This window comes from Dryas octopetala, chromosome 3, assembly GCF_963921425.1.
Source record: "Dryas octopetala chromosome 3, drDryOcto1.1, whole genome shotgun sequence".
In the NCBI taxonomy this organism is placed as follows: Eukaryota; Viridiplantae; Streptophyta; class Magnoliopsida; order Rosales; family Rosaceae; genus Dryas; species Dryas octopetala.
In genome coordinates, this window is record NC_141368.1 from 4,444,657 (window position 1) to 4,459,107 (window position 14,451).

Here is a 14,451-nt window from a genome sequence, read left to right on the forward strand (position 1 = left end):
TCTCATCTCATCTAAACAGTTGGCAAAGACTTCTCAAACAAATCACTTGTCTTATAGACTTCTCAAACAATCACTTGTCTTATCAAAACATATTAAAAGAAAAATATTAGAACTCAAAACTTCAAGTTACAAGTTTTTGTACGCCCAATTTAAATCTCATCTCATCTAAGCAGTTGGCGAGAGCTTCACATAAATGTGCAATAAAATTAGAGAGCATGCAATAGAATAATGGCTTGGGTATGTATGCGTGGTGATGGGGGCGCAGGTAGAGGGTGAAGCTGGTAAATGGGCTACCAAACTTCCCCAACTAACCAAACAGACCTTCACAATTAATGTGCCTTATGACTTGTTCATGTTCAATGCTCATTGCTCAAACATGTACCAACCACCAACCAGCTAATCAACAAAGATCTTGGTCACACTTTTTTCACTTCCTTCAATACCCACCATCCGATTCCTTCACTACCCACCATCCGATTACAACCAGGCACAAGCTTTTGCTTTTTTTTGCTAATTAAAATTTTAGAGGAAATACAAGTACAAACGGGGTTCGAGGTTGAGAGATGCATACATATTACATAACATAACATGAACCCATCAGGGTGTGTGGCTGTCCCTTTCTCATTTTGCTTTCTAAGGACAATTGTTTAGCTGGAAAGGGGAAATTAGAGCCACTGGGATTAATGAACCAACCACCAGAAGATGCAGCATTTATTCCTTGTATTCCATAACTTTACCATTCCTGTATATAAACATGCTGGTATAAATATACCAACCACAGCTATTCCATCACTTATTGCCATCATCAATAGAAAAGGTTTATGCTAGGCTACATGTACATTGTATTGGTAAGCATTTCCGAATGCAACTTTGATTAACCTCAGGCAAAATGACAAGGATAAGATATAACTCACATGAGTAACTCAACAAGCTTTGTTTTTCAAATAAGAATACAATATAAAGTCATCTGTAAAAGAATCAGTTCCAAAGTTTAAGATCTCTCTTTGCATATAACTAATAAGCATATGACTAATATCTCGAACACATAATATGCTCCACATATAGAGTTCTCCCTTGATGAGGTTCTACAGCATTGACCAGGTCCCATAGGACATTGAAAAATTTTATGCATACAAAAAAATGATACAATACATATATTTCCTTCATTGTGTTAAAAAATCACCTATCAATCCATGATCAGAGACCCTGCATGCTAGGTTTGATCTGGAGAAAGAATGTGTGTGTACTTTTGGGTAAAAAAAATTATAATAGTTTTACCAATCTCTTCCTGAGTTTGCGAGCCATGGAAATTGAGTTTGTACAATATTTTTTCAGTTTCACAAGGTCAAAGATTTCCTGAGTCGTAGAAGCCACAAGGCTACTCGCATTGTAAAAAGTCGAGCTTCCAACAAGATTCCGTCTAACCAAGCACTCAACCACCATAAGAGGGATCTCTTTTGTAATAGCTTTGCCTCAATGACAGCTTCAGAAGAAACCCTTCCGATGATCATGAATGTCTCAAGAGAAGGTTCCTGCAACTGTTTGAGAAGCATTGCAATAAACTGGTTCAAGATTTTGTTTTGCCACAAAGATAAAAAGTTATAAACAAATTCAAAAATGCTATAAAAATAGAGGACAGTTCAAATTATACACAGAAAATAAAAGCCCTCATAAGATAAGCTGAAGTTTTATTCTACACCAACAGGGTGTGACAGAATTTGATGCAACTTCAGAAAGCCATATACTTAAATCTACAGTTGCATGGACACATAAATGATTTGGTTGCCCATGCTAGATAAATGCTCTATTCCAACCACTCATAGACACTATCAGGACCTTTGACATAGTAGACAGAAAAATAAGGCTCGTGTAATGAATAGTGGCAACTGACAAGTTGAAATCAGGCTTATCTCACTATAATCAGATTTTCAGTGGTAACAGCAATAGAAAGTAAGAGCAATGTAATACCAGAGCATTGCTAACTGATCGTAAACAATCGTTTGTCTTCAGCATTAAAAGAATTACACGTGGCAGCCTCCTCAAAAGCTCTGAAATTTGAGAGAAATACTGAGAAGCATACATCTGCCAGATGAAACATTAAAGTATGTTTAAGCAAGCGAGAGTCGTACATTTCTATTTAAAAACCATCCACCTCAACTAAACAACACAATAATTCAGTTTCCAGGAGTACAAAGCTCCTAAGTGGGTTGCTTTTTTGTTAGTAACAATACTCCTAATATACAGATTTACAAGATCGGCAAGGACTAATGTATTAGCAACATTGTAACAGCATATAACTCCAAGTCTCAAAGAATTACACATTTCTCAAATGCACTTAACCCATGACAAGAGCTCACCTGCAGTTCCGAACGGTCACTGTCACTGCCTTGTATAACCAAATGATCAACAGCTGGATCAATGACCCTATTCCAAGGCCTCATAGTAAGAATTCCTGCAAATAATGCATACAGATCGTCTCCAGCACCTAATTTTGCACTATTTTCCTTTATTGCATTGGCATCAGAAAAAATCAATCCCTGTCGCAAACATTATTACACAGAAAAGACAGCAAAGTAAGTTGCTATAGTATGGAAGGAAACTATTCTAAGAAAAGCAATGATGTACCTTCCAGAGTGCAGCATAGTTAGTTCTAGTCTCAAAGTCAAGCTCTTTATACAGACCATGGTCTAAAAGTATCAACTGTGGTTTTCTCTTGCCTGTACATGAGAAGTGGGGAAAAACAAATATTTGAATTGGGTATGATCTAAGCAATGCTTCACATTACAAACAAAAGCTCAACAGACACAATCCACCAATTGCATGAGTATTACAGAGATGGGATACACTTCCACAATCAACAACATGATTTGAACATGCAAGACTTCTGACACAATATTTCTCAAGGTTTATACAACATAGAGGCTTGAATTTTCAAATAGTTTCACAATAATTCAAATACTCTTCTAGAATTCTACTGTAAAATCTACCAATATTATGGGCACAATACGACCACAAGTACATTAACTTTTGACAAAATAGCATTATCAACATGAGCCTTGAAATCCCAAATATGATTGAAAAACATACTACAAAGTAAATTTTCATGAAAGATGGCATGCCAACTTACTGAAAAAAGTGGGGTGGGTATTATGAATTTACGACCCCATAATAGAGAGTCCATGGTTTGCATTTACTTGGGGTTACTGTAAAAAGCAAAACCAACCTAAAACTACTATATAAATGAGAGATGATAGCCTCAACAACACGGAGAGCCTCACCTAGAATGCTCTTTCTGCTACGAGGCAGAGGACGAACTAACAAGTTGGCAGCATGTGGATCACAATGCACAAACCCGTGTTTGAACATCATTTCTGCAAAAGTTTCACTAACCTGCATAAAGTACATCAAATCTTACTTTCTTTTCTTGCCAACTTGCTATGATTATATCTTGACAAGGAAATTAAAGCATTGGATATTTTTCCTTTTTGTGGTCCATGGTTTCATATGTGCAGTCAAAACAATGAAACATAAAGGCACAGGAGTCCAATCCAGCCTTTACTGAGGATCAATTTATTTAGCTTCAACTATAGACCCAAATTTGTGGTTACAATTTCCTAATACCTAACTTCATTTTGCACAGTCAACCTATGTGCATTATAATACGATAAGATCTACTGCTGTAGTCAACTTATGATCAAGGGGATATTTAAGAAGCAAAATTACGTATTTCTGAATGGACCAATCAATTTCTCAACAACATGATTGTCTAAACATATATTGTCAGAATTTGACATGAATCTCATGGACTTACTAATCTTGCAACTTCATCAGGTCGCATTCCAAGTCTTCTGATGGACTTCACATCATTTACGTGAGCACCATCCATAAATTCCATAGTCAACAGTTTTGAGGTACTTAGATTCCAATGCACCTTTGGTGCATATACATAAGCTGCAATATGAGGAGAAAGCTTCCAAAAATTATCCAAGCATTTCTCGCTGTTCTTGGCCTCGATTATGAAATCTAGTTCCTGTTGCCACAATCACATACGGTCAAATGACAATAAATCTCTACAAGTTTATGAAGATGTCGATCAAGCATGAGAGATATCTGAGAAACTTGCCTTTGGTAAACTTTCACGCATCTCATCAATCAACCACCTGTTAATGAAAGAGAAAATAAAAATCAACAATCAATACCACAATATTACAAACAGTGCTTCACACATGCAAAGATGAAATTGCATCCCTCAGTTTTCTTGTATGTATGCTTGTCAGAATGATGAACATAGTGTTCACCTAACTTTCTTATTAATTAGAAACTAGGCAAGATGATAAACAGGCATAAAATCTTTGGTAGAACTACCTATAATCAAAAGAAGGGAAAATCGAGTGCAGGGTGTTCACAATAAAATTCACAGTAGCACAATCTGCAGCTGCTGTATCTGTCATGTGAGTGTGCTGAACCTGAATATTGAAAAGTTATTTGGACAAAGAAAGGAAACTCTTATAAGAAACATGCACATTTTAAAGTTTGGATAAATCTGAATGACTACTTGATTGCACCTAGCAGTAAAAATCCTTATTTGAGTTAAAATTGACAACTGGAACCTTCACGGCAACTTTTTGGCCATCATGTGTGCGAGCAGCATGGACTTGTGCAAGGGAAGCACTTGCTATTGGAACAGGATCAAACTCAGCAAAAATCTGCATTAAAATGTCTTAGCTCATTATACCAGTGTTCTACCTCAACAACAAGTGGTACTAAAACTCATGGATCTAGTACAAGAAGAAATCTCTGTGAAAATTCATTGGAGAAAAAAGTATCAAAACCTACGCATCAAATGTGGCTAACAGAGAACCAATAATCTAAGAGAACTTAACAGCATGTTTGTATGTATGAGATATATTGCATTAAACACTTGCAATAACACGTATAACCAAAACTACATACTTTATCCGGGGTATCTCCAAGCTCCTTCTCGATGACTTCACACACTTGCTCATATGAAGAAACCGGGCATTTATTCAACATGGACTCCCTCATTGTCTGGACATACTCTTGAGGTACCAAGTATTCCTGTACAAAATCGAATACACAGAAACATGGTTCGCACCCAATCACCCATTGCTTGCAATCAAGAAATGTTGTTCTGATTGAGCATTTACTAAGCATTACCATAGCTCATCTCAAACTTAAAATGAAACACATAGTTATATTGAAAGGCATACCAATTGTCCAATATGTTGACCGAGTTTGATATATATTCCTCCATTTTTGAAACACAATTCTTGAAGGTTACGTGCAGACCTGAGGTGAACTTCATGTTTGGCTTTTAACCTCTCAGTGCTTCCTTCAGGCAGTCCCCACAGTGAATACTCATAATCTAATGACAAAGACATTGTAACAGTGTAACTCCGTCAGAATCTAAAACCGCAGCTAATACCAACCCAACATTCTAAATTCAAATTAGCAAACTACGACAAACCAATTGAATTTCACATAAGCTAAGGAACTAATAATGCTCGACTGAAATGTTAAAACGGGACCGTATTGTGAAACCACCTAAACCCTAAGATTTACATGCTTAGAGAAAACGGAGAGGTTATGAGGTGAAGTGCGAGTACCGAAGGCGATGGCGGCAGCTGTGGTGGCGTCGCGAAGAAGACGGGAGGGGACGGTGGTGTAGAGCTTCAAGGTCATGGAGGGGTCGTCGGAGGTGGCCATTGACGCCGCCACGCCGCCGCCAAAAAGTGCGGTTGTCGACAGCAAGAGCTTCGCGCGCCAAACGGATCGTGTGGCCATATCGTTGGGAACGTCGTCGCGCCGCGAGGAAAACGAATAGAAGATTCACGCAACGGTGACATATACTGATTTTCTTGTCCAAATTTTGTGCACGTTCTTTTTGTTTTTGTTTTTTTTACCAAAAAGGGCATAAGAGGCCTTAGAGGGCTCTCCTTTATTTTAGGTCTGAGGGGCTGGGCCGGCTGGCTTGCTATATTTAAAATTCTAGTGGGCTTGTTTTTTTGGTTGAATTTGGGCCTTTTTAAGATTGGGGGAACTTGGGTTTGAGTTGCCCAATACTTCTTTCTTTTTCATTTTTGGCTAAAATTATTTGTACAAAACTACAAAATTTCAATTCACCGTATCTCGTGTTGTCACTCTAATAAAGGTGAAACCCACACAATTAAAGGGATGGTACAAGACGTGAAGTTGAGATGATACAAATAGACCTGCTTCTCAATTTTTTTTTAGAAAATTTAAATAAACCGAAATTGTATCATTTAAAGACTTGTAACCTTTTTTTTATTTAAGTTTGAGAAATTTATTTCTTAAGTAGTGTTCGAGCACCTCAAAAAGGGTTTAAATGTCTATTGATCACTATTCGATAAGATTCAAACACTACTTAAGGAAGATTCAAATACTTCTCGAGAGGAGTTTGAACACTTCTTTAGAATTAGATTTTTAAAACTTTAAACAAACTGTTAAAAGTCTTGGATATAAACAAATAAATAAAAAAAACTAGTTTTCAAAATTTTCAAAAATCTCAATTGAATGCCTAGCATCCATTTGATAACCATCGTCTAGAAGACTAGAGCAAGTTAATGAGTTATGAAGGTTATTGAAACACTTTCGACCAAAAATAGATCCTATGTAACACATATATTATAAAATTTCTAAAGGATATATTAAGGTTTAGATAACATAACATATATGTCACATATTTCATGACTCATGAGTGACCTAATCGCTAGTCCATATCTATGCTTTCTACCTCAGATCTTTATGCACCACGTTCATATCCATTCTCAAAATCCGTGTCCATGCCATAAATCACGAACAATTAAACAAATAGAGTAAACTGTGTGACGTGCCACAAATACACATCCCAATATTTTTTTTTTTTTTTTTTTTTTTTGTGTTTTCAAAATACACACCCAATCCACCTTGGCTTTCTAGAAAGTGCCCAATATTATAAACATGGGCTAGTAAGTAGGCTAGAAATGGCTTAATATCCTTATTAATCTTCCGCGTGCTGTACGCGTATGTACATAAAGACGAGCCCACTCTTTTTCTCTACCTTCCATAACAAGCCAATAAGGGTCACACTTCATTTTCTAGAGGAGACATGTTTTGCTTTTGTTTAATCTCTACTTTTCTTAATACCTTTCAATCTGTTTGTGTGTTTAATTTATACATCTTTTATAAGGCTAGTACGTGTCACCAATCAAGCAATCACAATGTGAAATTGTACGTGAGCTGCCAAAAGAACCAAACATTAATTAGCTTGGCTAAGATAGATGATCATCTACCGACTAATAAGTCAAATCTTAGTACTGTTCTTGTTTCTGGAATTACTCGTAAAGTCGTAAGCCACGCGTAATTGTAGTTGTGGCAATTAATATAATTCAATATGAAAAGTTGTTAATATAGATGGAAGGTCCCCATTTTGTTTCCTAGTGCAGAGAGCAACAGAAGCACAGTTTTTGATGGAATCAGATTCCAAAAGTTGTCCCATGCATTTTCATGAAACGTCACTGGAAAAAAAAGCTAAAAAGTACTGGTGCTTATGCAACGAATACTCGAACAGTAACAGGTCCAAGTATTAAAAGCAAAGCACTGGCGGCAGAGTCTTTTAAGGCATTTCATGATTTATTTCATCAAGCAGTTTCTGCTCCAACTATACAGTGATGGTTAGCAAGTTGGAAAAAACAATAGTTCGTGATGGTTAGCAAGTGATCAAAGAATAGTGGTTGATTAAAGAGGAATGGTGGTTATATTAAAAATGATATTAGGTATATCAAACTATAGTATTAAAAGTTTAAAACGATATATATAACACTACAAAATACAGTATATTCTAGAATATGAGAAATTTATAGGGCATACCTCTGAGTACCAAATGACACATTGACAAACTATGTTGCCTTCACGGGCCTGCCATGATGTAGATTGTAGTTCTTGAATTGGCCACTGAGTTTATGACATTTGACTCGTTAATTGACCCGGCCACAGGCGGCTCCAATTAGAAATACTTGACTGCTTCCTTTGACCCAAAAAAAAAAATACTTGACTTGCTTCCACTAGCCCAAGTGCCCAACATGGCAACAAGCTAATTAAATATCTCCCCAAGAAACCCAAAATATTTGGATTTCATCATAAATATGAAACAGTTCCTTCTGGTTTTGACAAAGACTAAATTAATTAAGGCTGCTTGGCAAGTCTACCAAGCAAAAGGTAGATTTATTTGTTATTACGTAACAAGGTTTTGCTCTTATCCCTCGTAGATATATTATATATATACCACCAACCCAACCCCATCCATGTCAAAAGCAGTGACGATATATATGCACATTAGTATACATTTATGGAGAATAATTCATAATATTATATTTTTAACACAAATTTTTAATGAGATTCACTTCATATAGAATTTCAACGATCCGAACCGTTTATTCATTATTGAAAAAAATTAGGTAAATCGGAAACTATTTACCATATAATATTAAATAGCCAACATTTTAAGTATTTATTTTGTTGACCATTTAATCTTTGTAGGTAAATAATTTCTTATTTACCTAATTTTTTGCAAGAATGATCCTTTAATAGAGATCTAAAAAATAGACGATTCGAATCGTTAAAATCCGTTAAAATCCTATATGAAGTGAGCCCTATTGAAAACTTATGTAAAAAATAGAATGTCACATATCTGCTTCCTACATTTATTTGATCAATGATGTTTGGCTGCTTACATTTTTTTTTTTTTTACAAAGTGAATCGTGATTTATGTTGACTTACAATAAAGAATTGGTCATTAAACGAAACAAAAAAAAGAACACATATTATATAATATTGATTGGTTTGAAAAATAAAATGGTAAGAAGCTAGCCAAACATTTTCCTTTAAACAATTTCTTCGACCTGATCGAACATGCATGATCTATGCATTCAAAAGGCAGAGATGCCAAGAGGGAGAGGTGTAGACTGTAGAGATGCCAAGAGGAAGGTGTTATTTAATTTCTGTTGCATACACCTTTCGCCGTTAGTATACCAAATAAGTGTGATGAGTACTATATCTATTTAATTACTAACTAGTATCTAGAATGGCTGTATAAGTATGTGCACATGACTTGGGAATTTTTAAACAGTCCATTGAATTTGTAGTCTCAACAAGTCTTCAGGTTGGTTTAAGGGTAGGTTGCATTTGTTGAATACTGTCTCATATTGGTTAGACTAAGAGTTTAATATATATATATATAAAATCATATATACTCACTCGCTCATTTCATCTAGCTAAAATTTTAAGCCTTTAAATGTATGTTCAATATAGTATTGGAATCATTAACTACTGTATGTTATATTTAATATATAAAAATTATATTTAAGGACTTTCGTTCACCCAAGAGAGAAACTATTTGTCTACTTGTATGATCATTTAAAAGAGAAATTATATATAAAGACAAACTAAGGGCCTGTTTGGTATCCTATTCAAAATTTTTTTTCAAAAATTAAGAATTTCTTTTAAATATGATTTTTCAAAATCAATTTTTAAAATTTTAAAACTTGTTTCGTATGAAATTTGAAAACAATTTTTAAAATACAATAATGATACAGCTAAGGACAAAGGAAGTGTAAAAGAAAAAATTGAAAAAAACGATGTTTTATCGTTTTTAAAAAAAGACATTTTTGAATTTTTTTCTAAAAATTATTTTTGAAAATTGTATACCAAACACGTTTTCTTGACTAAAATTATTTTTTTGTTTTTAAAAAAATAAAATAATTTTTTAATAGAATACCAAACAAGCCCTAAGTATCTTGACCAAGTATTTAGCACCGGTCTCACATTAGTTGGACCAATAATGTAATAAGACTACATATACTTATTGAGTCTTTCCCCTTAACAATTTAAGTCATCGACCAATCGCATTGAGATAAAATGTATTTAGTTGGTCAAGAAGCAAAGAACTTATGCATATGGTTAAACACCAGTAGCTACCACCAAAAGCAATCAAATATTCAAATTCAAAATAAGCATGTTGCTGTTGGGTTTAGTGTTGCTCTCACATTTTAAACAACGTTTTATAAAAGAAACAAAGCTCGATCAAAGCTGGCATGTGTGTTCAAAACAAAGCTGCGGCTGCCGAAGCAAGTTGGCTTAATTATGAAATAATTTTAAACCAAAACCAGCTGGAGGACAAAAATTCGGATCATCTCGGTGGCTTCTCCCATTGCAGGCCCTATCTACAGTTTGTACTTCACTAGCCGTTGCCCAAGGAATCTCATCATCACCACTTACTCATCACCAACCAGTCCACCACCAGGCCACCATATAAGGTGATATCAGTCCCCAATGGATTTCTGTTTTTGAGTTTAATAGCTACCAAAGTTTTCAATGCCAACGTAACATTTTTCATATTTTATTGCTAGCTCAATCAATGGGTCTAACTTTCTACAAGGGATTGGATTAGATTGGATTATTTTTGGGGTGTGACCCATAACGGTTTATCAATTCAACCACCATATATTCTAACTGCAACGTCATTATTCATCTATTAAAGAATTTAGCCCCCAAATATATATACACAACCTCCAAAGAAATAATAAGAAACCCCAAATTGATTCGCAGAGGCAAAGTATTGCATGTGAGTCATGTGACCACATGCCCTGGAATCGGTCGGTTCCACCGTACCCGGTCCATTGATTAGTACTATTTTAAATAGTGAACCCATTTAAAAACAATAGAATTAAAGTAAATTTTGGGTAGCCATTGATAAAGATTCATGTACGGGACATGTGTTGATTATGTAGAACAATTGACAATTTATACAACAGCTTGACTATCGTAAAAAGTAGCCCAAAAAAATTGAAAATTTTGGAACATGGCATTCCTATGTGGTATTAGCCAAAAACATCGTTTTAAGGGCTCAAAATTGTTTTTATTTCCCCTTTGGTTTTGGAATATTGTTTTTCTTTGTTAATTACAATTTCTCTTTATGTTTCTTAGTAGGATTAAATTAGAAGCTTATATAAAAGTCTAATTACTTTGTTTTTTCCTTTTTCAGATAATAATATAATATTTGAGACTTTTCTCAATCCGATAAATTATAGTGTTTTTGTATTTAGACGCCCTAATTTCAATTATTAAATAAATTTGTTAGAGTTTTTCGCTGTGTCACAACATCTTAAAGTAACGAGCCTAAAATTTGCGTCTACACTGACGTAAGCACAAAGAATCATTTCTTAATAGGCTTTGTGCTCTCATACTACCCAAATTTTTTTTCTTGCTAATTTACCACCTGAAGTATTAATATGTGCTAATGTGACATCTGTCATTTTTTTTGTTAATTTGAAAAGTAATATTGTCAATTTATATTATAAAATATCTGAAAAACAAAACTAAAATTCAAATATACTTAAAAAAAACAAAAAAAAACAAAAAAAACAAACCCAGCCAACCCACTCTCACCCCCAACACCGACCCATCCCCGACGATGCCGGCCTCCCTTCCCCTCCTTCCCTCTCTATTCTTAATTATACTTAAGGGCAAATTAGAAAGTTTGAGAAAAAAATTGATGATTAAAAGAAAAATTGACTGTATGTGTCATATTGGCACATATTGATACTTCATGTGGCAAATTGAAAAAAAAAAAATTTTGGTAATACGGGAGCACACCGTTTATAGTTCAGGTTGTATTTGAGGAAAAAAGCCTTCTTAATAAATAAGAATTAAAATAGTGTCGTTGATTGTCGTTTTAAGGCATTTAGGTATTGCCGTTAACTTAGTGATGAGAGAAAAGAGAGATTCCTCTATTTGACCGGTAACGTTGCGCGTGTATAAAAGTTCCCAAGTCTTTGTCATCACTCCTCTCCAAGACGACGAGTCCAGTCAAAACATTGCACCTAGCCTGTACCTTCCAAACCCAAACCTCCCTTTTAAGCTTCAACCTTTAACCCCCAAAACTTGTACATGCACTCATAGCCTCCTTCAAACCCAGAAACCGAAGTTAAAATTGGAAAATATACAAGACATGGGTTTGAAAAAGGAAGAGAGATTGAAGAGGGTCTTGAGGGGTGTGAAGACTGTGTTCTTCTTGATCACCATGTTGATTTCGTTGCTTCTGGTTTCGGCTCCGGTTCTTCTGGTTATCGCCGATACGCTTCTCCCTTCGGCTCTTCTATCCGCTTCTCTTTCGCCTTCTCCTTCTTCCCCTTCTCCTTTCTTTTGGGAAACTCTCTCTTCCCATTTCACCAACTACGATTTTCGGTACTCCATCGTTGATATCCCACTCATTTCGATTGTGAGATCCGCCGTCATCATTTGTAAGTGTTCTGTACACTCTTTGATTTCCTCACTACAAAACTGAAAACATGTTTTGTCAAACTAATCTGGATTAGTGGCACGGATTGCATGTGATTAATGAAAATGAATTGGATTGTTGGTTTGTAGGTGTTTATAGCTTTTGTGATGGGCCAAGGCTTTCGCGAGGCCCATATCTGGGGATCACGACCATCTGCTCTGTGCTGTCCCTGGTGTTTGTTTCGTTGAAGGCTTCGTATGTGTTTGGTGCTTCGGGTATGGAGCGAGAAGGGTATGTAAGAGCCACCGAAATAGCTCTGTTCATCTGCTCGCTGGTTTTGGCTATTGGCCATATTGTTGTCGCATATAAAACGAGTTGCAGAGAAAGAAGGAAGCTCTGGGTTTACAGAATTGACATCGAAGCTGTAAGTCCTTGTTCTTATTTTCTCAGATGAAATCGTTTAATTTGAGGTCTTAGTTGCCACTTTAATTAGAATATATCGAGACTTAAATTAAAATGAAAATTCTGTAAAAATATTGGTAGGAAAATCCGACCCTTAAAATTATATATGTTTTACGGTTCTCAAAAAAAAGTCTCAAAAACTTGTAATCATTCTCAAATCAAAAGGGTGTTGAGAAATTCCAAATCGGATATGTAAGCCTTACCGTACAAGATATAATAGATTAGCCATTTCTATTTATTGCTAATTAATGTTAGAGTTTAATAGTCTAATTTTAACAAAGTCTTCAAACCACTCCCACCAAACTTTAATTAAAACCTGTGCAAGTTGATTGTTAAATTGCTGACTGTGGAAGGCTTTGAATTCCAAATTGCTGATGTTCTCGAAGGTCAACATTTCAATTTCAAAGGCCGAGTCAAAATTTAAAACGTTTAGGATGCCTTCAATTGTCACCATATATTGCTCTTTCTTTTTTCCCTTCATTTTTCATGTTTTCGTTAATTTTCAAAATGTCACAGAGTCCTATATTCGAGGAATCTGTGATGGGCAGCAACCCTGCCCCTATTTTGTCAATATCAGAATAAACAACTTTCTCTCATGAGAATCTTCACAGATTCATGTGCATTCATATGTTGCTATTGCTAACCCCCAAATGCATAGTTTATAATTTAATACATGACAATTAAATTAACTACAAAAACAAAAGTTCCATGGTTTCTCAAATGTTAATGTGAACATGGCATGCGTGCAGGTTTCAGCTTGCAAAAATGGGTTTCCCAGGTATCAGAAGCTTCTTCAAGAAGAAAGAGTCAAGTGAAAAAGTATCACAAACCATGAGGCTATTTTTGGTCACTCACAGTCTCAAGGGTAGAGCAAGTAATTAACCCTAACTTTCACTATCTCCCATGCGCATGATAGCAAATTACATTTTATTTCTCTATTGCGCTCACTGCTCATTAATATGGGTTTTTTTTTTTGGTACAGATTGATGAAGAGGAATCAGTAGGCGTATATAGAAGAAGGTATTATGTATAGCAACGACTTCAATCAACATGTCGTATGCCACAGACTACATGTTGTGAGCTTTGTGGTTGTGTATCATTCATTATAGAGGCTACCCATTTGTGGCCCATATCTTCATTTTTTCACTTTCTATTCATCAAATGTACAGTACAGTTATATTTTGTATAGAAAGGTAAAAGTATTTAACAAACTAGCCGAAGGCTTTTGTGAACATGTGTGTGAAATTGATGGAACCAATGTGCTCACTCCTGTACTGTACAGCCAATTAGCAATTTAGCATATTTGGTCGCATGACTTGTATCCTCAACAGGCTCTCGTAGCTCAGTTGGTTAGAGCAAGTAACATTGTGAAATTTTCATTTTCAAACTCAAATATTATTGCACACGCGTATTGGGCTGGACACTCGCAGATAAATTTGTGGAAGCCCAAAGGGTTATATCAAACTTTAGGCCATCATATGGCCCATAACTTTCTCAAACAAAAAGGTCTCGATCAATATTTTTAGAGGGTTGCTATTTGCACACCTTTCTTAAAAAAAAAAAAAAAAATTAATGTGAAAAGACACACACACCCCTATCTCTCTCCTCTCCTCCTTTCTCTGCAAACACAGCCCCCCCTCTCCTCCTCCTTCCTCCCTTTCCCCTGCACCCTCTTAGACCCACCAACCCAG

General features: G+C 35.5%; 2 protein-coding genes across 3 annotated transcripts; one reads left to right on the forward strand and one right to left on the reverse strand.

The window, feature by feature from the left end:
• Positions 1-898: 898 nt before the first annotated feature.
• ATH9 (ABC2 homolog 9) lies at positions 899-5,861 on the reverse strand. 2 transcript variants are annotated; one of them, XM_086237214.1, is made up of 12 exons: positions 5,628-5,861; positions 5,232-5,386; positions 4,954-5,079; positions 4,611-4,706; positions 4,366-4,466; positions 4,124-4,160; positions 3,812-4,030; positions 3,279-3,390; positions 2,626-2,717; positions 2,358-2,537; positions 1,969-2,082; positions 899-1,538 (listed from the first exon to the last, which is right to left on the reverse strand). In XM_086237214.1, the coding sequence occupies exons 1-12, from the start codon at positions 5,803-5,805 to the stop codon at positions 1,338-1,340; spliced, it is 1,611 nt and encodes a 536-aa protein (XP_086093340.1). In that variant the 5' UTR covers positions 5,806-5,861; the 3' UTR covers positions 899-1,337. The 2 variants fall into 2 exon arrangements, 1 of the variants encoding a protein (XP_086093340.1); XR_015121230.1 differs by having other exon boundaries at positions 1,489-1,538; positions 1,969-2,048.
• Positions 5,862-11,875: 6,014 nt separating this feature from the next.
• On the forward strand, positions 11,876-13,994 carry LOC147289855 (Alpha/beta hydrolase related protein). Its single transcript, XM_086237294.1, has 4 exons — positions 11,876-12,320; positions 12,448-12,722; positions 13,510-13,634; positions 13,743-13,994. Exons 1-3 carry the CDS (start codon positions 12,029-12,031, stop codon positions 13,573-13,575), a joined length of 633 nt encoding a protein of 210 aa, XP_086093420.1. The 5' UTR covers positions 11,876-12,028; the 3' UTR covers positions 13,576-13,634; positions 13,743-13,994.
• Positions 13,995-14,451: the final 457 nt, after the last annotated feature.

Excerpts from the sequence above, each read along its gene's own strand:
- ATH9 (XM_086237214.1), bottom strand. The coding sequence starts at position 5,805 with ATGGCCACACGATCCGTTTGGCGCGCGAAGCTCTTGCTGTCGACAACC. Across the intron at positions 3,391-3,811 it reads CTGATGAAGTTGCAAGATTA|GTTAGTGAAACTTTTGCAGA; the intron begins GTAAGTCCATGA and ends TACTTTATGCAG. Across the intron at positions 2,718-3,278 it reads TAGCAGAAAGAGCATTCTAG|GCAAGAGAAAACCACAGTTG; the intron begins GTGAGGCTCTCC and ends TCTCATGTACAG.
- LOC147289855 (XM_086237294.1), top strand. The coding sequence starts at position 12,029 with ATGGGTTTGAAAAAGGAAGAGAGATTGAAGAGGGTCTTGAGGGGTGTG. Across the intron at positions 12,321-12,447 it reads GAGATCCGCCGTCATCATTT|GTGTTTATAGCTTTTGTGAT; the intron begins GTAAGTGTTCTG and ends GTTGGTTTGTAG. Across the intron at positions 12,723-13,509 it reads ACAGAATTGACATCGAAGCT|GTTTCAGCTTGCAAAAATGG; the intron begins GTAAGTCCTTGT and ends GCATGCGTGCAG.